This window comes from Papio anubis, chromosome 12, assembly GCF_008728515.1.
Source record: "Papio anubis isolate 15944 chromosome 12, Panubis1.0, whole genome shotgun sequence".
Classification (NCBI taxonomy): Eukaryota; Metazoa; Chordata; class Mammalia; order Primates; family Cercopithecidae; genus Papio; species Papio anubis.
In genome coordinates this window covers 58,385,126-58,407,720 of record NC_044987.1, presented here as the reverse complement: position 1 = coordinate 58,407,720, position 22,595 = coordinate 58,385,126, and the positions used below count along the sequence as shown (strand labels likewise).

General features: G+C 40.0%; 1 protein-coding gene across 5 annotated transcripts in view; it reads left to right on the top strand.

Moving 5' to 3' along the window:
• UVRAG (UV radiation resistance associated) overlaps positions 1-22,595 on the top strand; it is a 329,716-nt gene that overhangs the window by 57,624 nt on the left and 249,497 nt on the right. For all 5 annotated transcript variants that reach the window (XM_003910437.5, XM_031653097.1, XM_021926331.2 and 2 more), the window contains 2 exons: positions 5,197-5,358; positions 17,925-17,999. In XM_003910437.5, the coding sequence (XP_003910486.4) occupies positions 5,197-5,358; positions 17,925-17,999 (237 nt within the window). The remainder of the gene's footprint in view (positions 1-5,196; positions 5,359-17,924; positions 18,000-22,595) is intronic.

Here is a 22,595-nt window from a genome sequence, read left to right as displayed (position 1 = left end):
TTTTTTAGTAGAGATGGGGTTTCACTATATTGGCCAGCCTGGTCTCGAACTCCTTACCTTGTGATCTGCCCGCCTCAGCCTCCCAAAGTGCTAGGATTACAGGCATGAGCCACCGTGCCCGGCCTGCTGCCATGATTTTCAGATATTGATTTTGTCTTCCTGTTCCAGATACTGACTTTGTCTTCCTGTTCCAGGTATAACCAACCATGTGATCTTAGACAAGTGACTTCATAATTCTTAGCATCAGCTTCTGAAAAATTGGGATAATGCTGTCTGTTTTATAGGATTCTTGAGTTTCGTGAAGATTAAGTAAGAATATATAGTCAAATGAGTAGTATAGTACCTGGCACACTGAACCTTTGGTAATGGTGCTGGATATTGTAGAGGATAAATACACTGGTAGAAATCCCTGCCTTTGAGGAGCTCACGTTCTGGAGGGGAAGACAGGCAAAAAAATCAGTGATGGTGATGTGTCATGCCAGGTGCCATAAGAAAGTTAACCACTTACAGGTTCCTATGGGAGCATAGAGGAGCAGCAGCCCGCCCCAAGGACATCAGTGAACACACAGCTTTCATTGTTCCCCCTTTCTTGTAATAATTATACCAGTAGTAAAAATGAGTAAAATGGTTTTTATTCTCTGTTTATAAAGCATGATTCATATTAGGTGAGAAAGCGAATCACTTTTTCCAAATGAATCTTAAGCTGTGCTTTCTGGTCTTGGACTTAAATTTAATATTTTCAACCTCAAAGTGATTAGGTCTTCTTGCAGCAAAGTGCCAGGAATAGGTATATATATATATATTTATTCTGCAGATATTTGAATACTTACTTTGTCTCTAGGTTACTGTATTATCTACTTGGGAAAGCAATAGCAAAAAAAGCCCCATCCTCACAGTGGGTGGAAGGGAGAGAAGGCTGACAGTTAAGAGGAGAACTGGGAAGGCTTCTGAGGAAGAGATGTTTGAACTGAAACCTAGTGGTTACAGAAACGTTAACCGGGAAAAGAATGGGTGGGGGTAGAGGCAGGGAGGGGCTCCCACCAGAGGCTGTCAGCTTCCTTATTTCAGAACTTGAGGTGGACTAGGCAAATTCAAAGGTCCCTTTTATTGCTTTTATTCCTAGGATATGTAAGCTAGAGGAAGCCCTCATTTTGTCTCTTTCTATGTTGTATGCAGCTTGCTTGTTTGTCCTGTAGTTCATGTTAAATTAAATCAGTTATAGTGCTCACCATGCAGTAAATGGCTCACAAATGATGCCATTACTCATATAAGGTAGAGTTGGTGAAGGGTACTCAGTTCCAGGGGAGCAGGCACATCCTCAGGCTGCAGGCTGGAAGGCTTTTCCCCAGCATTCCTAGCTAGAGGTTTCTCAGTGTCCTTGGTGGACAGTTGGGTGAACCAGCGGAGGGCCGGTTCCTTCTTAGCTAATCTGTAATGAATGCTTCGTTCTTGTAGTAGTGGTCTAGGCTTTGCTATTATGTTTAGTTGGTTGTTTTGTCTCAGCCCTCATCAGCGGTAGAGTCTGGTGATGGAGCAGCAAGAGCTAGTGTGAGACCTATGGAGTCTCCCCAGTTCCTTTCTCCTGGAGAATAGGGCATAGGCAGAGGGCAGAGTTCTTTCTTCCTGTTTCTGCCTCTGGCTGTGAGATCTAAAATAAGGAAATTGCTGACCCTCTCTTTAGCCCCGCTTTGTTCTAAATTCTGTCTTTTGTAATTTGGTAGAAAGAAAAAAAAAAGAAAAACACACACACACAGTGAACACGAGACAAATTCTAGAGAACTAGATTCAAATTCTGATACTATTTTTACTAAGTGACCTTAGGCAAGAAGACTCAGCTTCTGTGTTTTATTGATTTTATTGATTTTTAATTTTTTCACAATTTAACATTCCTGCACAATCTAGATGCATCTTAAAATCAGTTCTTTTTAAGTTGTATATAAAGTTATGATGCATTTTGTGATTGGTGATGTCTTGGATTTGATGAAATATGGTATTTTGTCTTAACTATTGAATTAACAGATTGTCTTATTTACTTCATGTGGATTTATTGTTCGGATTAACAAGGCTAATTTATTCAGCAGATTAAATATTTGTATGTGCCAGAATAAGCATTCTCTATGCCCTTTTTATCTATTATTAATACTTTATATAGTGACTGTCGCTAGTAAGTATTAAAATAGTAGCTATTGCTATAATTAGTTTTTTATTACTGTTCTGTTCAAGCTTCATAAAAACCCTGTGAGGTGATAGTTTTATAACTGATGATTCTGAGACACAGGGAATTATGTAATTCAACAGCATGGTTCATTATAGCACTTTCCTCTCTCCCACTCTGTCTTCATTTGCCAGAGGAAAGGCTGAAGCTACGTGATCTTTCAAAGCTATTCCACATGCCAGTGGTTCTGTTCGGGTGACGGTCTGCTGCTGTTCCGAAGTCCATCCACATTTCTAGTGATTACTCCTATGTCTGCATAGCTTAGTGGTCGCCCAGTGATTGGCGACTTTATGCTTAGATACCTCAAGCCAGTGTCTTCTGCCAGTGGATTGTGAATTTTATCCAGTTTTACTGTTGCTTTTTGGGGGAAAAATTTGCTGAGCTACTCATTTTATCACTTCAGACATCCTACCCCTCCTTTAGATTTACTCTTGTAGGTACCATTTATTTGCTCTTCATTCATTCTTGCAGCAAAAATGTTCTGAGTTTACTTTGCCTAAAGTGCATCCTTTAGGATTTTCTTTAGTGAGCATATGTTAGTGTTATACTCCCAAGTTTTTTTTGTCTGAGCATGCATTCATTTTACTCTGATTTGTGAAGAATATTTTAATTAGGTGGATATCTTGGTTGTCAGTTATTTGGTTTTATGTGTTCTGATGTGGATTTATTTATCTTGCTTAGGACCTGTTAGGTATTTAAACTTGTGAATTAGTTTTTTTTTTTTTTTTTTTTAAATCAGTCTAGGAAATTGCTACTTATCTCTTTAAATAATTCCTTGCCTCCTTCTTTAATCCATTGTCTCTCTCTGGACTGCTTGCTAAATGCATATCAGATCTTTTTACTCTGTCATCCATGTTTTTAAACCTTGTTTTTTTTTTTTTTTTTTTTTTTTATATATTGTTCTTTTTGTCTCTGCTGCATTCTGTGTAATTTCTTCTTCCAAGGAAGTTTCTCCTCTTACCCGTCATGGCAACCTTCCCTACAGACATTTGTGGGTAGGGATTTGGTGGATTTAGTTTCACTTGTGCTGTTTAGGGGTATAGCCCTTTTGTGGTTCCAGCTCAGTGTGGAGAGGGACATTTTTTAGTCATGGGTGGGACCTGGGCCTGGCTCTTGAATTATGTCCTTGCTTCCTTTAAGAATGCCAAAACTGGCCACGTGCAGTGGCTTACCCCTGTAATCCTAGCATTTTGGGAGGCTGAGGTGGGAGCATTGCTTGAGCCTAGGAGTTTGAGACTGGTGCAGGCAACATAGTGAGACCCTGTCTCTACCCCAAAAAGAAAACCAAAGTCACGGCTTTGTATAGATCTGTCATGACTTCACAACAAAGACCTCTGGATCTCCACTTATCTCTCTGGGTTCTTTCTTCCTTGACTTGGAAATTCTTTGATGTTAAGGGTGATTATTATTATTATTTAAAAAATATTTTAGCTGACATTTTAGTTTGCAATGAAAGGATTGTCCCGTCATTATCAGAAATGGATGGCTCCCTTCCATTCACCCTTGGGCCATATAGTCTTTTATATTTACCCACATATTTACGATCGCCAGTGGTCTCCATTCCTTCGCTTAGATCCAAGTCTGTATCCAGTGTTGTTTCCCTTTAGCCTGAAGAACTGTAAGCATTTCTTGTAGTGTGGGTCAGCATAGTTACTCCCAGACCTTAATGTTGGCTTCACACTTAGATGAATCTCTGCCCCTATTTAGCAGGACTGCTAAAACAGTTATAGTGAGATACAGACTAGAGGTCATATAAGAGTGGAATTCTGTTGATCTTAGACTGAAATTCTTGCATGGCTAGCATTTAGTTTTATAGAATCCAGTATAAAACTGACTGCATAAATGTGCATGCTAGGTTGTCATCATGCTATTTGTGGTAGTATTCAGTGTCCTCTCCCACCTCACACTTTGGTCAGGAAGAAAAACTGCCACAAAGCCAAGAACAGTTAGTTACCCTTATCTGAAGACCCTTTGATTTACTGATTTACATAATGTGAAAATTTGTAATTTCATAGGTTGATTTTTGTTTACATTCAGCAGTGAAAGCCCTTATGTTTAATGTAGGGGAAATAAGTGAAAGTAGTTGACATATTACATTGTGGTTCATTCCTTTGATGTTATGAAAGCTCCTTAACATTTTCACTTTTCAGAGAGGGTTTCAACTCCCTGGATGATTCTCTTAATGAGAAATAATGTTCTTTCAGAGCATAAAGCTGACCTTGTTATTTTCAACTTGAAAACATTTCAATGGCCCCACTGTTGTACAGAGTAAAGTATTCCCTCCTACTAAAAGGCATAAAAGATCCTTCAGTTCAGTTCCTTGTGTGTCTGTCCAGCTTTGTGTCCTGCCACTTTTGTATTGTGTGGTCCAGCAGTAGTCCTGAATGCCCTGACCACACCTTGGCATTTTACACCTCTGAGCCCTTTTTATATTGTGTCCCCCTTTTCCTGAAATTGCTTATTTTAATCTGGTGAAAGCCCACTTGTCTGTTAAAAGCCAGGTTTTGCAGCCTTTGTGATACCTTCCCCTGTTCGTCAGAGTTTATTTTTACTTTCTCTGCTGCTGTGTAGCCTTATGCATAATTCTGTTATTGAACTTTGCACAAAACAGTGTAATTATTTAAATGGAGGTTTGAATCCAGCAGTAAGTTGGAGACTCTTTGAGGGCATTGTTTATGTGTTGGCTCTTAATCATGTATTAAATGTTGAATAAATGAATGAATTACCATATGAAACCATGTAAGTGAGAAATGGGAATATCCGCTTCTTCTAATGACTGTAATAAGTAAGCAGAGAAATTCAAAAGTACCATTATCACCCTTTTTATGTTAATTGTAATGTCTTCTTGGTTTACTTAAGTTTGCAATTTAATGTATTTATGAGGTCTTTTGGTTTTGAAAAACAAAATGATTTGCCACCTAATTGAAATAATTGTAAACAAGTAGAGTTGTCCTAAAGCCTGTTTTCATTTTCATGAGCAGAATCCCACGTGGCGAAGTCTCGATTTTGGAATTATGCCAGACCGTCTTGATACATCTGTGTCTTGTTTCGTGGTGAAGATATGGGGTGGAAAGGAGAACATCTACCAGCTGTTGATTGAATGGAAAGTCTGTTTGGATGGGCTGAAATACTTGGGTCAGCAGGTAATTTTTAGACTGTGGTTTCAAGTAGTTATCATCTCCAAATTAACCTGTCTAACCTTTCCATTTCTACATTTCCTATTATAAAGTGAGACTTTTATGACTGTTTACTTATATCACTAAGAGAGACCTTGATGATCATTTACATATGTTATTGTTTACTTATGTTACTTATGTTGTTATGTTTGAATCATTGCCTAGTTTAAAAAATACCTTTATCTGAAGAAATTTATGAAGACAGATTTGTGTGTGTGTTTAGGAAAGAATGTGCTTTCTCGTAGCATTTTGCTTTTTCTGTCTTACTGGATGTCCTCACCTAGAATCTGAAAATTAAGTTGAAATATGGAATATCATGTTAAATACCTCTCTTCTGACCAGTAGGGTTATTCCAAGAATAAGAACAACTACTATTTATTGAGCACAGGATGATGCGCCTGGATTATATGCTGCTGCTGGTTCTCCACCTTTGCTGTACCCATGACTGATGTAGCTAATCTACTACAGTTTCTTTTCTTTCTTTTTTTTTTTTTGAGACAGAGTTTCACTCTTGTTTCCCAGGCTGGAGTGCAATGGCGCGATCTTGGCTCACCACAACCTCCGCCTCCCAAGTTCAAGCGATTCTCCTGCCTCAGCCTCCCAAGTAGCTGGGATTACAGGCACGCGCCACCATGCCTAGCTAATTTTTTGTATTTTAGTAGAGACAGGGTTTCTCCATGTTCGCCAGGCTGGTCTCAAACTCCTGACCTCAGGTGATCTGCCTGCCTTGGCCTCCCAAAGTGCTGGGGTTATAGATGTGAGCCACTGTGCCTGGCGTCCACAGTTATCTTTTAACTGGGCTCAAAAGTAGCTCCATAATATTTTCTTTCTTTTATTTACTTCTTTTTTTTTTTTTTTTTAATTAAAGTTGGGTCTCGACCTGGTGCCTAGGCTGGAGTGCAGTGGTGTGATCATAGCTGTGTAGCCTCAAACTCCTGGGCTCAAGCGATCCTTTCTGCCTCAGCCTGAATCCCTCAATGCCTCCTGCCTCAGCAAGTAGCTGGGACTACAGGCAGGCACCACCATGCCCAGCTAATTTTTAATTTTGTTTTTTGTAGAGATGGGTGTGAAAATATGAGACAGGTCTCAGTTAATTTAGAAAGTTTATTTTGCCAAGATAGGATGCGCCTGTGACACAGCCCCAGGAAGACATGTGCCCAAGGTGGTCAGGGCACAGCTTGGTTTTATACATTTTAAGGAAACATGAGACAGCAATCAATATGTGTAAGAAGTACATTGGTTCAGTCTGGAAAGGCAGGACAACTTGAAACAAAAGCAGGGAGACTCAAAGCAGGGAGGGAGCTTCCGGGTTACAGATAGGTGATACACAAATGGTTGCATTCTTTTGAGTTTCTGATTAGCCTTTCCAAAGGAGGCAAATCAGATATGCATCTATCTCAGTGAGCAGAGGGGTGACTTTGAATAGAATGGGAGGCAGGGTGCCCTAAGCAGTTTCCAGCTTGAGTTTTCCTTCATGATTTTGGGGGCCCAAGATGTTTTCCTTTCACATGGGGTTTTGCTATGTTGCCCGGGCTGGTTGTGAACTCCTAGGCTCAACCAGTCCTCCTGCCTTGGCCTCCTGAAGTGCTGGGATTACAGGCATAAGCCACCGCTCGAGGCCTTCGGAATCTTTTCTAATAGTGTTCCAGGACAAATCTAGGAGTCTGTTAGAATTGCAAATGAAATGAAACCTATTTGCTAGCATCAGATATAGATTATTATAATTAATATTTATAGCAACCTTGTGAAGGTTGATATTATTGCCCTTATTTTCCAGATGAAAAAAATTGAGACTCCGAGACTTTAATAAATGATTCAAGATCACACAGCTGGAGCTAAAATTTAAATTCAAGTCTGGCTGATTTAAAAATTTATTCTCTTTGTCCTGTACTGCACTGGTATATACATGTGGTCCTTGGTAACCCCCCACCCCACCTTGGAATGAATCCTGTTTCTATTTTGTTATGCCTCTGGTACTACTATTAAAGGTAACCATGAAATATTAGTCATGGATTATCTATAAACATCTTGATGCTTTCTTCATATTTATTCAATATATTACTTTCTGAGATGTTTCTTATTAAAGAAACAATTTCATTCTGCATTTTTTCAGATTAAAAATCTGAAAATCTGGGCCAGGTGTAGTGGCTCATGCCTGTAACCTTGGGAGCACTTTGGAAGGCTGAGGCGGAAGGATCACTTGAAGCCAGGAGTTTGAGACCAGCCTGGCCAACATGGTGAAACCCTGTCTCTACTAAAAATACAAAAATTAGCTGGGCGCAGTGGCACGTGCCTGTAATCCCAGCTACTCAGGAGGCTGAGGTGGGAGAATTGCTTGAACCTGGGAGGTGGAGGTTGTAATGAGCCAACATGGCGCCACTGCACTCCAGCCTGGGTGACAGAGTGAGACTCTGTCTCAAAAAAAAAAAAAAACAACTAAAACTAAAACTGAAAATCTAAAAAAACCCGAAAAATCTCTGTGCTCATTTTGCTTACCATACTTTTCATTTTTAAATTTTTTACCTGTAGTCACCGTGTTGTAGTCTCTTGAACTTATTCCTCCTATTTAACTGAAATTTTGTATCCTTTGACCAGCATCTTCCCAAGCCTCCTCCCCTCCACACAGCTTCTGCTAACCACCTTTCTGCTCTCTATTTCTATGAGTTCAACTTTTTTAGATTCCAGTGACAAGTGAGATCATGCTCTTAACATTTTTTTTATTTTGTGTCCTATAGTGACCAGAACAGTGCATATAATATATATGTTTTTTTAAACTACATTCTAAACTACAATTTAAACATCTAAAAAAATATATTTTTATTTTTTTCCTGTTTTAGGGATTATCTTAATTAAAACTTAGAAAATAATGACTTTTGGTTTAGGCCAGGGCCTTTGTTTTCTCTTTTGCTACCAGGTACTTGTTGCCTTTAGACTGACAAACCAGATCCCTGCACTGGAGTATATACGTTATCTTCCCACATGCCATACTTGGCTCTCTGTGGATAGACTCTGATATTAAGTACTTGTTTCTCTTCTATCTGAAAGTATCTACATTTCGTGGAGGATGGTGCTTCTTAACATTGTGGTTGCAGGGCTCTAGAACTGAAGGGCTTTTTTGGTCAGCGAAGATGGGCTTCATCATGTTTTCCAAGTCACACGTTCCTTTGGTGGTGGTCTTATTGACATACCCAGCTGAACTTATATCTAACCCGCCCTAATTTCAGAGAGTTGGCATTCAGGTATCTTCGTATAAAGTTAGTTATGCTTGAGTAACAGAGACCAAAAAAAAAAAAAAAGGAAAGAAAAAACACTTTGGGAGGCCGAGGTGGGCGGATCATGAGGTCAGGAGATCGAGACTGCCCTGGCTAACACAGTGAAACCTCGTCTCTACTAAAAATTAGCCAGGTGTGGTGGCAGGCGCCTGTAGTCCCAGCTACTAGGCGGGCTGAGGCAGGAGAATGGTGTGAACCCGGGAGGCGGAGTTTGCAGTGAGCCGAGATTGCGCCACTGCACTCCAGCCTTGGCGACAGAGGGACACTCCGTCTCAAAACAAAAACAAAAACAAAAACAAAACATGTTTCTTAAAGCCAGACAGAAACTTAAGATCATTGTAGAAGGTCAAAACTTATCTATAAAATAGCTATAACAAGTAACATACTGCTAATAATAAGATTAGAGTTATAAAGTTTTGGAGGAACATGAGGCTAAGACGTTTTAGGATAATAGCCAGAATCAGTTAGGTTCATTGATAGATCATATACTTTCTACCAGGCGTTGTTCTTTGTGTTAAGGATCCAGAGATTTGTAGGACAAGGTTCTTAGACCTGGTATACTGATGATTGATGAATACCTTCATAGAGAGCTGTGAGAGTGGTATGAGGAAGAGATATTTAGACCAGCTTGTATAGAATCAGGGGTTAATGACTTCTGAATAAAGTATTTTTTTTAAGTTAGGTTTATTGAGGTACAATTTACATGTCATAAAATTCACCCTTTTGAAAGTGTGCAATTCATTAAATTTGAAAAATGGATAGAGTTGAGTAACCACTACCATAATAAATAAAGCTACTATGAATATTTAAATATAGGTCTTTGTGTTTCTTTTGGGTAAGTCTCCAGGAATGGAATTTATGGGTCTAATGGTAAATGTATGTTGAAATTTATAAGAAATTGCCAGTTTTGGGCCTGGCGCGGTGGCTCAAGCCTGTAATCCCAGCACTTTGGGAGGCCGAGACGGGCGGATCACGAGGTCAGGAGATCGAGACCATCCTGGCTAACACGGTGAAACCCTGTCTCTACTAAAAACTACAAAAAACTAGCCAGGCGAGGTGGCGGGCGCCTGTAGTCCCAGCTACTCGGGAGGCTGAGGCAGGAGAATGGCATGAACCCGGGAGGCGGAGGTTGCAGTGAGCTGAGATCCGGCCACTGCACTCCAGCCTGGGCGACAGAGCGAGACTCCGTCTCAAAAAATAATAAAAAAAATAAAATAAAATTAAAAAATAAAAAACAAAAACAAGGATTTGAAATCACTGCAGAGCAAACAAAAACAGTCTGAAATTGGAGGGGATTCACCCTTGTTATGTAGCAGGATAAGCCACAGACAAAACTCCTCAGACACCGAGTTAAAGAAGGAAGGGCTTTATTCGACCAGGGGCATTGACAAGACTTCTGTCTCAAGAGCCGAGCTCCTCAGGTGAGCAATTCCTGTTCCTTTTAAGGGCTCACAACTCTAAAGGGGTGCATATGAGAGGGTCGTGATTGATTGAGCAAGCAGGGAGTATGTGACTGGGGGCTGCAAGCACCGGTAATTAAATCGGAACAAAACAAGATAGGGATTTTCACAGTGCATTTCTGTACAATGTCTGTAATCTATAGATAACAGAACCCATTAGGTCAGGGGTCGATCTTTAACCATCAGGCCCAGGGTGCGGCGCCGGGCTGTCTGCCTGTGGATTTCATTTCTGCCTTTTAGTTTTTACTTCTTCTTTCTTTGGAGGCAGAAATTGGGCATAAGACGATATGAGGGGTGGTCTCCTCCCTTAGCTAGATGGGAACCACACTGGGGAAATCTCCTTTTCTATACTTTCTTCCTGATGGTACTCCCCAGTCTGAGCAGTGTATGGAAGCTAGGACTCAGGCAGAAATCTCTAGGAAGCAGGAAGCTGCTTGAGATATTAAAGGGTGGAATTAGGGGCTGCTAAAATGACTAGAAATGGAAGGGGAAATCCTGGAAAGAAGAGGGCACAAAGGGGGTAAGCCCCCAAATAAGTCTATATACAGATTTGGGGGCTTACCCACTCCATGCCCCTCTTCTTTCCAAAGGTCTGGCCTGACCCTTTAACATATAAGCACAGCCAGGCACAGTGAGCTCACACCTGTAATCCCAGCACTTTGGGAGGCCGAGGCAGATCACCTGAGGTCAGGAGTTCCAGACCAGCCTGACCAATATGGAGAAACCCTGTCTCTACTAAAAATACAAAGTTAGCCAGGCATGGTGACTCATGCCCGTAATCCCTTCAATGTACTCAGGAGGCTGAGTCAGGAGAATCGCTTGAACCTGGGAGGCAGAGGTTGCGGTGAGCCGAGATCATGCCATTGCACCCCAGCCTAGGCAACAAGAGCGAAACTCCATCTCAAAAGAAAAAAAAACACCATATAAGCAGGGTTGACTCCAAGGAGCCCAGTGGAAAGCAGTAGATAGAAAGCCAAAAGAATCGAGCAGGGATTTCAGGTGTTTTCCATCACAAGGGGATAGAATTAGAAGTTTGAGTCCAACTTATAGGGATTTGGTAAACACCCCAGGCTTAGGCCAGGCGGTGGCTCACGCCTGTAATCCCAGCACTTTGGGAGGCAGAGGCGGGCGGATCACCTGAGGTCAGGAGTTCAAGACCAGCCTGGCCAACATGGTGATACCCCGTCTCTACTAAAAATACAAAAATTAGCCAGGTGCGGTGGCCGGCGCTTGTAATCCCAGCTACTCAGGAGGCTGAGGCAGGAGAATTGCTTGAACCCAGGAGGTGGAGGTTGCAGTGAGCCAAGATTACCCCATTGCACTCCAGTCTGGGGGACAAGAGTGAGACTTCATCTGGAAACAAACAAACAAACAAACAAACCAGGCTTTCCACTGAAACCTCAGAAGTGTCATACCTTAACAATAAAGGCTGTTTCTCAAGTCTGGCCCAAGATTCATTGGCAAAACAAAATAGACCCAATAGCCAACAATTGGAAACAACATAAATAAATGTCCATCATCGTGGATGAACAAAATGCCGGGACAAAACATAGTACAGGTCGACCATCCCAAATCCAAAAATCCAAAACCCAAAATGCTCCGAAGTCCAAAACTTTTTAAGCACTGACATGCAGTTCAAAAAGAATGCCCATTGGAGCCTTTTGGATTTCAGATTTTTGTGTTTAGGATGTTCAGCCAGTAAGTATAATACAAACAATCCAAAATCCAAAAAAATCAAAATCCAAAACACTTCTGGTGTCAAATAATTTGGATAAGAGATACTCAACCTTTGTGCCCATACAATGGAATAAACAGGAACTCAGCAGTAAAAAGAAATGGAATACTGATACATGCTATGACATGGATGGTCCGGAAAAGGACAGAAACAAAATATATGTTGTATGATCCAGTTTACATGAAATGTGTAAAAAGGGCAAATATAGGGAGATAGAAAGTAGGTTAACAGCTTCCTGGGGCAGGGGTGAGGAGGGAAAAATGGAGATTAACAGTTAATGGTCATGAGTCATCTTAGAGAGTGAAGAAAATATTCTAAAACTTGGTAAATCTACTAAAAAGAATTATTGAATTGTACACTTGAAATTATGGATCATATGACATGCCTCATATGTAAACTATGCCTCAGTAAAGTCATATTTTTTAAAAATAAGTGACAAATATCAGTAGAGGCTGAGCACAATGGCTCACACCTATAATCCCAACACTTTGGGAGGCCAAAGTGGGAAGATTGGTTGAGCCCTGGAGTTCAAGACTAGCCTGGGCAAGATAGCAAGACCCCATCTCGGCAAAAAAATAAACAGTTAATCAATAGAAATTATGTAGACATCAAGCAGTGAATTGCGTTTTTTGTTTGTTTGTTTTTGTTTAATTTTTTTTTGAAACGAAGTTTTGCCCTGTCGCCAAGCTGGAGTTCAGGGGTGTGATCTCGACTCACTGCAACCTCTGCTTGCTGGGTTCAGGCAATTCTCCTGCCTCAGCCTCCCACACAGCTGGGATTACAGGCACACGTCACTATGCCCGGCTGAGTTCTGTACTTTTAGTAGAGATGAGGTTTCACCATGTTGGCCAGGATGGGCTTGATCTCTTGACCTCGTTATCTACCCTCATTGGCCTCCCAAAGTGCTGGGATTACAGGTGTGAGCCACCATGCCTGGCCCAAAGAATGAATTGTGACAATTTTTTTCAGATCATCCCAAAAGGAGTAATTGAGAGGAAGAGTCATACTTCAAATAGCAGAGGTGAACAGTCTCTTAGATTGCTTGACAACTCAATTAATGAATAAGAGTAATACAACTAAGATATTGAAAAAATTTTGATGTTTCCTGATTTTACATAAAATACCAACATTGATTAAAATAATGTAAAATTCATGATAGGACACTACAGTGCGGTCCTGATTACAAACCAGTTAAAGAATAAAAGAGTATTTAAGAGTAGTCATGGCCGGGCACGGTGGCTCAAGCCTGTAATCCCAGCGCTTTGGGAGGCCGAGATGGGTGGATCACGAGGTCAGGAGATTGAGACTATCCTGGCTAACACGATGAAACCCCGTCTCTACTAAAAAAATACAAAAAACTAGCCGGGCGAGGTGGCGGGTGCCTGTAGTCCCAGCTACTCGGGAGGCTGAGGCAGGAGAATGGCATAAACCTGGGAGGTGGAGCTTGCAGTGAGCCGAGATCCGGCCACTGCACTCCAGCCTGGGTGACAGAGCCAGACTCCGTCTCAAAAAAAAAAAAAAAAAAAAAAGAAATTGCCAGTTTTCCAAGTTTTCCAAAGTGACTATAATATCCTGCATTCCCATCAGCAATGTATAATAGTTCTATTTGTTTCACATCTTTACTAGCACTTGTGATTGTAGTCTTTTTAATTTTAACCATTCTAATGGGTTTGAGGTGGTATCTCATTGTAGTTTTAATTTGAATTTTCCTAATAACAAAATTAAATTGAGCCCTGTAAGCAAAAAAAGTCTATTTGAGATCAGTCTCTCTCTCTCTCTTTGTGTGAAGTATTTGTTCAGATCTGTTGCTTATTTTTAATTAGGTTGTTTGAATTATTGAGTTGTAAAGTTCTTTATGTATTCTGGATATAAATCAGTCCTTTATAAGATATGTTTTTTCCAATACTTTCTACCAGTTTGTGGCTTGTCTTTTCATTTTTTAATGTTGGTAAAGTCCACTATGTCAATTTTTGCTATTGTGTTGCGTGCTTTTTGTGTCTTATCTTTGCCTAACCCAAGGTCACAAATACTTTTTCCTTTGTTTTCTTTTGTAAGTTTTCTTCTAGAAGTTTTACAGTTTTTGGTTTTACATTTACATCAATGATCCATTTTGAATTTTATATGTAAAGTGCAAGGTTCATTGTTTTGCAAATGGATGAACAATTGTTCCTGTACTCTTTATTGCAAAGGCAATTCTTTCTCCATTGAATTACCTTGTCATCTTTGTTGAAAATCAGTAGTTGAGAATCATTTGTGTGGTTCTGTTTCTGGACTCTCTGTTCTGTTTCATTGATGTGTATTTCTGTCCTAATGCCAATACCAAATTGTCTTGATTACTGTAGTTTTAAAATGTGTCTAGAATTCAGTCAATGAGTTCTCCAACTTTGTTCTGTTTTCAAAAATTTTCTGGCTATTCTAGGTCTTTGGCCTTTCCATATATACTTTAGAACAGTTTGTCAATTTCTATAAAAATCCTGTGATTTTGATAGATGTTGAATCTAAGAAAATTTGGGGAGAATTAACGTCTTAATAGTATTGAGTCTTTCAGTCTATAGATATGATATGTCTCTCCATTTGTAAAAATTTTCTTTGGTTTCATGCATCAGTGTTTTGTAGTTTTCAGCATACAGATCTTGCACATATTTTGTTAGATTTGTACCTATAGATTTTTTGCTAATTTAAGTGGTATTTCTTTTTTAATATTTCTGTTTTCAATTTTTATACTAGTATATGTAGAAATATATATCTCTGTACTGAGCTTGTATTCTACACCCTTGTTAAACTCAAAAATGAAATCTGGTACTTCTTTTGGTAGATTTCGTTTGTAGATTGCTTACATGGGTCATGTATCATCCTAACTTTTGTGTTACGGAAGAAATTCTTGTGCTTAGTTTTGGTATTAATAACAACAGCAATTGTTAGTGTTTGGGTATCTTTTTACATACATACAATGACCTGGAGCTTTTTGAAGATCATGTGAGCAAGTATTGTTCTCTTCCTCAGTATTTAAGAAAACAAGCTCAGAAAGATTAAGTGATTTGCCAAAGATCACACAGTGTTTGGTGGATTTAGGCCATTAGTTGTTTCATTGCTCAGACTGTATATATTACTCATTTCACTAATCTTAGCAGCTGTCTTAAAAAGTATGCTGTTTTTCATAAGATATCAAAATATGAGGTTGTGGTTAAGTTCTAAGTTCTATAGTTTCCATATTAGGATTCTAACACAATTATTGTTAGGCCATTAACTTATAATTGATAAGTAAAGGATAGTACACATTACGCTTATTAGCATAATTTAACAGTTCTGAAATGTACACAGTAGTGTGCAACATGATATCGCCAGTTTTGTTAAGCACATTTGTTAGGAACAAAGGGATCTTTCTGAACTTTATGGTTGCCTGATTCGTAATACATTATTAGATTTTTTAATCAATGATTTTTACCTCTAATTTCCAAAAATACTTTCACATCTCATTATCTCGTTTTGTTTTTGTGACCCTCGTGCAAGATTGGACAGGAAGTGTTTTCTGGTGTTTGGCTGATGAAGGAATTAAAGTATACACCATTAACATTGCTAAACTACTATATGTTGGGTAGAGTGCAGGGTATCAGGGCTGTAAAACAAGTCAGAGTTCATTTCTCTGAAGAGCTCCTTATGAAACAGTTAGAGTTGGAATTAGAACTCAGGTTACTTACTTTTTAGCCCCATATCTTTTCAAGTACTAGTACTATATTGTTTCCTATTTTTCGACAAACTATTTTAATGCCCGTCTTCATGAAGTTTACACTTTGAGAACTTCACCTTCATGTTGATTTGTTTCTCCCCATACTCTCCCCATCCCTTTCTTTAAGTGTGTATTTTTATTTTCTTCTAATTTTCTTTGTGGACAATTTGGACAGTTTAGAAAAGCACAGTAAAGAGAATAAAAAATTACACATAATTCTTCTGCCCAGCTGTAACCATTGTTAACATTTTGGTGAATATAATTTTAATCTTTTTTTCCCCAGGTATATATGTGTAAAAGTGTTTTATGTTTATAAAATTTCAGGATCCTTCTAATCTTGAGACTGCTTCCATAATGTTTTCTCTTTTCTAACATGAAAAACTCCTTGAGATTGATTTACAGTTTTTATTTTAAGTTTATGATTGCAGACTCATCTTTTGGTATTGTATTCAGTTCAGTAAATGATGTGGATAAACAGGGAGTATGTGATTGATTTTGCTTTCGTGATAGAGGTGGGAGATATGGAAGTCAGGGAAATGTTCACAGGAATGTTCTGCTGCTGGCTTTGACTGTTTTCCATCTCTAGGTAGAGAAAGGAGAGATTCTGTTCTGGTAGTCCTTCTTGTCTTTCCCCCACTTGAACTTTCACTTAAAACCTTCAGGGCAGAAGAATTTTATTGAATTGTTTTGCCACAACTCTTTCTGATGAATTAACTAAATCTATTTATATATTTAATAGTTGGACACTTTATACTACTTCGAGTTATTTTTTTAATCTGAGTTCCTTAATTTTTTTTTTTTTTTTTTTTTTTTTGAGACGGAGTCTCGCTCTGTCACCCAGGCTGGAGTGCAGTGGTGCGATCTCGGCTCACTGCAACCTCCGCCTTCCAGGTTCAAACAATTCTGCCTCACTCAGCGTCCCTAGTAGCTGGAATAACACATGTGCACTGCCACGCCCAGCTAATTTCTTTTTCTTTTCTTTTCTTTCTTTCTTTCTTTCTTTTTTTTGAGACAGAGTTTCCCTCTGTCGCCCAGGCTGCAGTGCAGTGGCCGGATCTCGGCTCACAGCAAGCTCCGCCTCCGGGGTTCACGCCATTCTCCTGCCTCAGCCTCCCGAGTATCTGGGACTACAGACGCCCGCCACCACGTCCGGCTAATTTTTTGTATTTTTAGTAGAGACGAGGTTTCACCGCGTTAACCAGGATGATCTCCAGCTCCTGACCTCGTGGTCCGCCCACCTTGGCCTCTCAAAGTGCTGGGATTACAGGTGTGAACCAACTCACCTGGCCCCAAGTTTTGTATTTTTAGTAGAAACATGGTTTCGCCGTGTTGGCCAGACTGGTCTCATTTCTGACCTCAAGTGATCCGCCCGCCTCCGCCTTCCGAAGTGCTGGGATTACAGGCGTGAGTCACCGGAGCCTGGCCTCAGTTCCTTAATTTTTAAAGTTTTATTCCTTCCACCTTTTAAATGAAGTTTAATTTGGGATGCACTGACTGAAGCTCACCTCCTCTGAAAGAGAGTGGTTTGCAGACAATAATAAAAGAGAGTGGTTTAGGGATTGGATGCTATTGCCTTTTAAAAAATTGTCGTTTTGAAAATAGAATATATTAATCTTTTATGTTTGTTCTAGGGCTTCATTTTTTTTCTTCTTTTTAAGACGAGATTGTGCTCCCTCACCCATGCTGGAGTGCAGTGGTGTGATCATGGCTCACTGAAGCCTTGACCGCCCAGGCTCCAGCAGTCTTCCCACCTCAGCCTCTCGAGTAGCTGGGACCACAGGCGTGCACCATCACGCCCGGCTAATATTTTTTAGTGTTATTGTTATTTGTAGAGAAGAGGTCTCGCTATGTTGCCCAGGCTGGTCTTGAACTCCTGAGCTTAAGCTATCTATCTACCCATCTCTGTCTCCCAAAGTGCTGGGAATATAGACATGAGCTACAGTGCCAAGCCTAGGTTTCATATTTTAAAAATTACTTTTAGACTTAATGAATTGTGTTTTCTTTGGGTTCAGAGAGTGTAGAATATGCCTCTGAATGCCCTCTTGTTCAGGAATAGCCATTCTGTAACAACCTCAGGAAATGTTTGTGAAAGATATGTGAGTGATGGTGCCTGTGATGGCATCTGATAGTTTTGCAAGGCCTTTGACTAAAGCAGGAAATGCTGAATTGATCTCCTGGTCTTTTGAATAGTGATTGGTTTTCTGCTAGTATGTTTAGATGTAGTCAGCCTGTTTCTCTGTATTGAAGTAGATCCTGTTATAACTGTCATTCTCTGGTTATATTAAAACATGATTGGAATAAAAATAACGAATACTGACTGTATTTTTCTCCTCTCTTAGATTCATGCCCGAAACCAAAATGAAATAATTTTTGGGCTGAATGACGGCTACTATGGTGCTCCATTTGAACATAAGGTAAGAGGATCCTTCTGATGTTATGAATTTTGTTCAGTGCAGGTGTGCCTTGCAGGTGTACAGGGTAGATATAATCCTGAAAAGCTCTGTGTAAATAGAATCATGCTTTAAATTTGTTGCTTAGTGTGGCTTAAGGTGAATCTTTTTAATGTGAAAACTCATTCTATAAGGCACATAACCATCCAGTCCATCTATTCTAAATCCAGATTATATTAATTTTTCTAAAGGAAATCTGGAACTAGCTGTTTTCTCTTATTCTACATAATTCTTTGGGGGTTAAGAAAGGATGGCGAATTTTGATTAAATGCAATACAGTTTTATTAAATGTTTCAGATCTCTCATAACTTTCAATACATTTAAGAAACTATGAATCAGCTTGTTTCATAGTCAGCATTATCTTTACATCTAAAAGTTATTAGAGAAAGGAAAAGGAAGTGAATTCATATTTGCCAAGTACCTACTATCTATGGTACTGTGCCAGCTGATTCTTGTCCTTTTCCCCAGTTAATACTAGCCAAAACCAATGTGGTATGTTTTGTCCTTTCCGTTTTATAGTTAAGGAAAAAGGTTGTTTGAGATGAACTTCATAGGTTCATCCATCTTGCTGAGCTGAAATTTCAGGCTGCCTGCCTCTAAAGCCTGTGCTTTTTCTATTCTACTATGGTATTTTACTTAGCAACCCTGTGCATTATTTGCTCTTAGTGATCATGTTGCTTCATAGCTCTTGGTTGTCTGAAATGCTATTGCTTAGAGTACTTCATTTTTTCAACAACATTTTGTTGAGTGCCTGCTGTATGTCAGCCACTGTACTGTACTCCGAGTGCTAAGAACACAGTGGTGAGCAAATGGATAATTTCCTGCTGTTGTGGAGTATATGGAGGAGGCAAACACTGATACAGTAATCTAACAGATAAACATGTAAACGCAAATGGTGGTAAATGCTATATAAGCATATAAGGAGGGCCTAACCTATTCTAAGGGCTGAAGAAAGGTCTTCTTGGGGACTTGACTTTTTAAGCTACACTCCAGATGATGAATAGAAGTGAACTGTGTAAAGGGAGTAGGGGCTGAATAGAGAGAATATTTCAGGCAGTGGAGGTTAATGTGTTGGAAGACCATGAAATAGAAGGGAACATGGTGAGTTTTAGGGACTAAAGGAAGGTCAGAGCAATGAGGGGAGAGTGATACCCGATGGGGCGGGAGAGCTAGGCAGGGACCACAGCACACAGAACTTTTAAAGGATTTTATCCTAAGAACAGGGTCTGTGTGAAAGGATTTTTTAGCACAGCAGTGATATTATCAGATTTGCGTTTCAATAATTTCATTCTGGCTGCAGTAGAGACTGATTGTAGAAGAGGCAAGAATATTTGTGGGAGATCAGTAAGGAGGATCTTACAGTGTATCAGATAAGAGATGTGATACTTTGAAACAGGATGACAGCAGAATAGAGAGAAGATAGATTTAAGAAAGTTTTAGTAGATAAAATCATTAGGACTTGCTGATGATTTGAATTTAAGGCATAAGAAAAAGGAGGTGTCATGGATGACTTTTGGGTTTCTGGCTTAGATAAAGTAACTGGATGGAAAAAGGTGTCAGGCACTGAGAAAACTAAGAGACACTGGAGGAAAACCAGGTTTGGTGGAGGCAGATTGTGAGTTGATATTTGATCCTGTGGAGTTTGAGATGCCTTTGAGACATCCATGTGTAGATGGAAGTAGGCATTTGGATATATGAGTCTGAAATTCAGAGGAGAGGACTGGGTTAGAAATATTTATGTGGGGCCAATGACAAATAGTCATTGAAGTCGTGAGTGGGGATAAGATGGGCTAGGAGCAGGCAGTACTGTAGGAAGAAAGGGGGCTAGGTGCCCAAGCCTGGAAGACCTCCAGCTTTTAAAGGCCACATAGACAAGGGGGCACCAGAAAACATGACTGAGAAGAAGTGGTCCAAGGTAAAGAGAGCAAAGTTTTGTGTAGAATCTCAAAGTACAAAGAAAGAAAGGGTTTTTGTTGTTGTTGTTGTTGTTGTTATTGTTTGTCTTTTTGCTTGTTTTTTAAGAGGAGAGAGTGATCAAATAGGAGGACCGAAAATTGCCCACTGGATTTACCAAAATGGAAGTTATTCAGGTGACTTCTTCAAAATTCAGTTCAAACTCTGATAGACATTTTTCTTTATTTCAAAGCTCTCCTCTTCTAAGCATCAACATGCTATGTGTACCTTTGACATAGGATATACCACTTTGCAACTAGGCTTGTCTTTCTTCTTTTCTAGCCTGTAAGTTTTTGAAGGACAGATTTCTATAAATAATATTGAATTCCCAGCATCTCCCACAGTTCTTGGGGTATGCAGTTTGCTTAGTAAAAGTGTTTGTGATTTAATGAAATAATTGTGGGACTGCTACTGCTGCTGTTCATAATATCTCATGTACAGGGTTAACTGTTCTAATACTGTTGCAGCATTAAGTTCCTCCTGCAACTGGTATAACTCACCTTTTAGGACAATACCTGGCACATATAATAATAGTATTAATAGCTAAAATGTATTGAGCATCACTGTATGTCAAACACTGTAAGAGCTTTACATCTATTATTGTATTTAATCCCCCAAGAACCTTATAGCCAAATCCTCAGAGCTGTTGAAGATTTGAGTAAGCCAATAACTAATACCCCTTTCTTCTCCTGAGTTTGGAGCAAGTTCAGAAATAGGTGATAGTCTGTAATCCCAGTGGATTTTGGGAGGCTGAGCTGGGAGGATCACTTGAGCTCAGGAGTTCAAGACCAGTCTGGGCAACATAGCGAGACCTCGTCTGTACTAAAATCAAACAAAAAATTAGTCAGGTGTGGTGACATGTGTCTGTAGTCCTAGCAACTTGAGGGGCTGAGGCGGGAGGATTGCTTGAGACCGGGATGTTGGTGGTGCAGTGAGCCCTGATGGTGCCACCGCACTCCAGCCTGGGCCACAGACGAGACCCTGTCGCGGCGGCAGGGGAGTGGGAAGGATAGGTGATAGATAAATGGAGATCAGAACATTGGCTTTATTGTTAATAAAACTGACGGACAAATGTGGTTTAAATTCTGTGACTGACAGTTTGCTGTGACTAAAAGTGCTTGTCGATTCCTTCTGTATACTTCTTCCTGGACTGAACCTCCCTCACAAAATAACAAAACAAATGAAACCAAAGTCTTCCTCTTATAGGAACAAAGCCTGAGCCTCCAAGCCAGAAGCGAAGTTTGTATGCGTGGTTAGATAGGTTGTTTCTGATTGCAGATAACCTAGAAAGAATTAAGCCAGTCACACATAGGTCCATCTCTGAAGCCCAGCTGTCAGATCAGTCATCTGCTGGTCCTGGAGAGGAGTGAGTGGCGGACAAAGAGAAGCTGCAATTGCTCTTTTCATGACCTTTTCTCCTGAGAAATGGAGTGGGGCATTTGTCTCCTATGTAGGAACATGGGAATGCAGAGTAAGTGTTTCCCTCTAACGGGAATAATAGCTAGTATTTAGTGAGCACTTCTGTGCTGGCACTATGCTAAACACTTTACACATTCTACCTTATTTAAACCTCACACTTGGCCTTTCATAGAAGAGGACACTGGTACAGAGAACTTAAGTAACCGTCCCCAAATTACACAGCTCCCTAAGTAGCAGAGCTGCGATTCAAAAGCAGATGGTCAGTACATGCTTATTGAATATATGATCGTAATAAGTGGTGTACTTTCCCCTATTGTCCTTCAGTTAGTGAGCTTTGTTAATGGGTAAGTTCAGCAGATCTTGGCCCCCTTTACCAGTTTTCAAATGAACACCTGACATGTAGACTGAACCTTAAAAAACCTTTTTTGCCTTTTTTAACAAAGCTGCAAGCAGAGTTTCCAGTCAAGATGACATTGTTAGTGTACACTTTGAGACCTTCCTCAGCACCAAACAAAAAGCAAGGATTGATGAATTCAGAGAAATGTAAAAGAAATATTCCTGGCCGGTGTGGTGGCTCCCACCTGTAATCTCAGCACTTTGGAAGGCCGAGACAGGTGGATCACAAGGTCAGGCATTCACGACTATCCTGGCCAACATGGCAAAACCCCATCTCTACTGAAAACACAAAAATTAGCCAGGCATGGTGGCAGGCTCCTGTAATCCCAGCTACTCTGAGGCCGAGGCAGGAGAATTGCTTGAACCCAGGAGGTGGAGGTTGCAGTGAGCCGAGATCATGCCACTGCACTCCAGCCTGGGTGACAGAGGAAGACTCCGTCTCAAAAAAAACAAAAAAAAAAAAGAAGAAATATTTCTTCCTAAAACAAACAAGAAACCAAGGCAATAAACATCTCCTGAACAGAAATGTAATAGAAACACAAAGAAGTGGGAAGAAGCAGAAGACTCGGGCCTTCTGGCCGTCCTGCCCAGAAGTAGACAGAAAGATGGGCTTCTCAGGGCAAAATGAGCACAAAAAGCTGAGTGGGGCTCTCCCTATTACAAAAGGGGCCAAGAAAAGACAGCTTAGAGAAACTGCACAACTTTAAGAATAATCCTAAAAGGGGAAATTTGAAAAGCTACCAGCGAGAAAGGAAATACTATTATTTACGAATTAGGCTGATGGCAGACTTC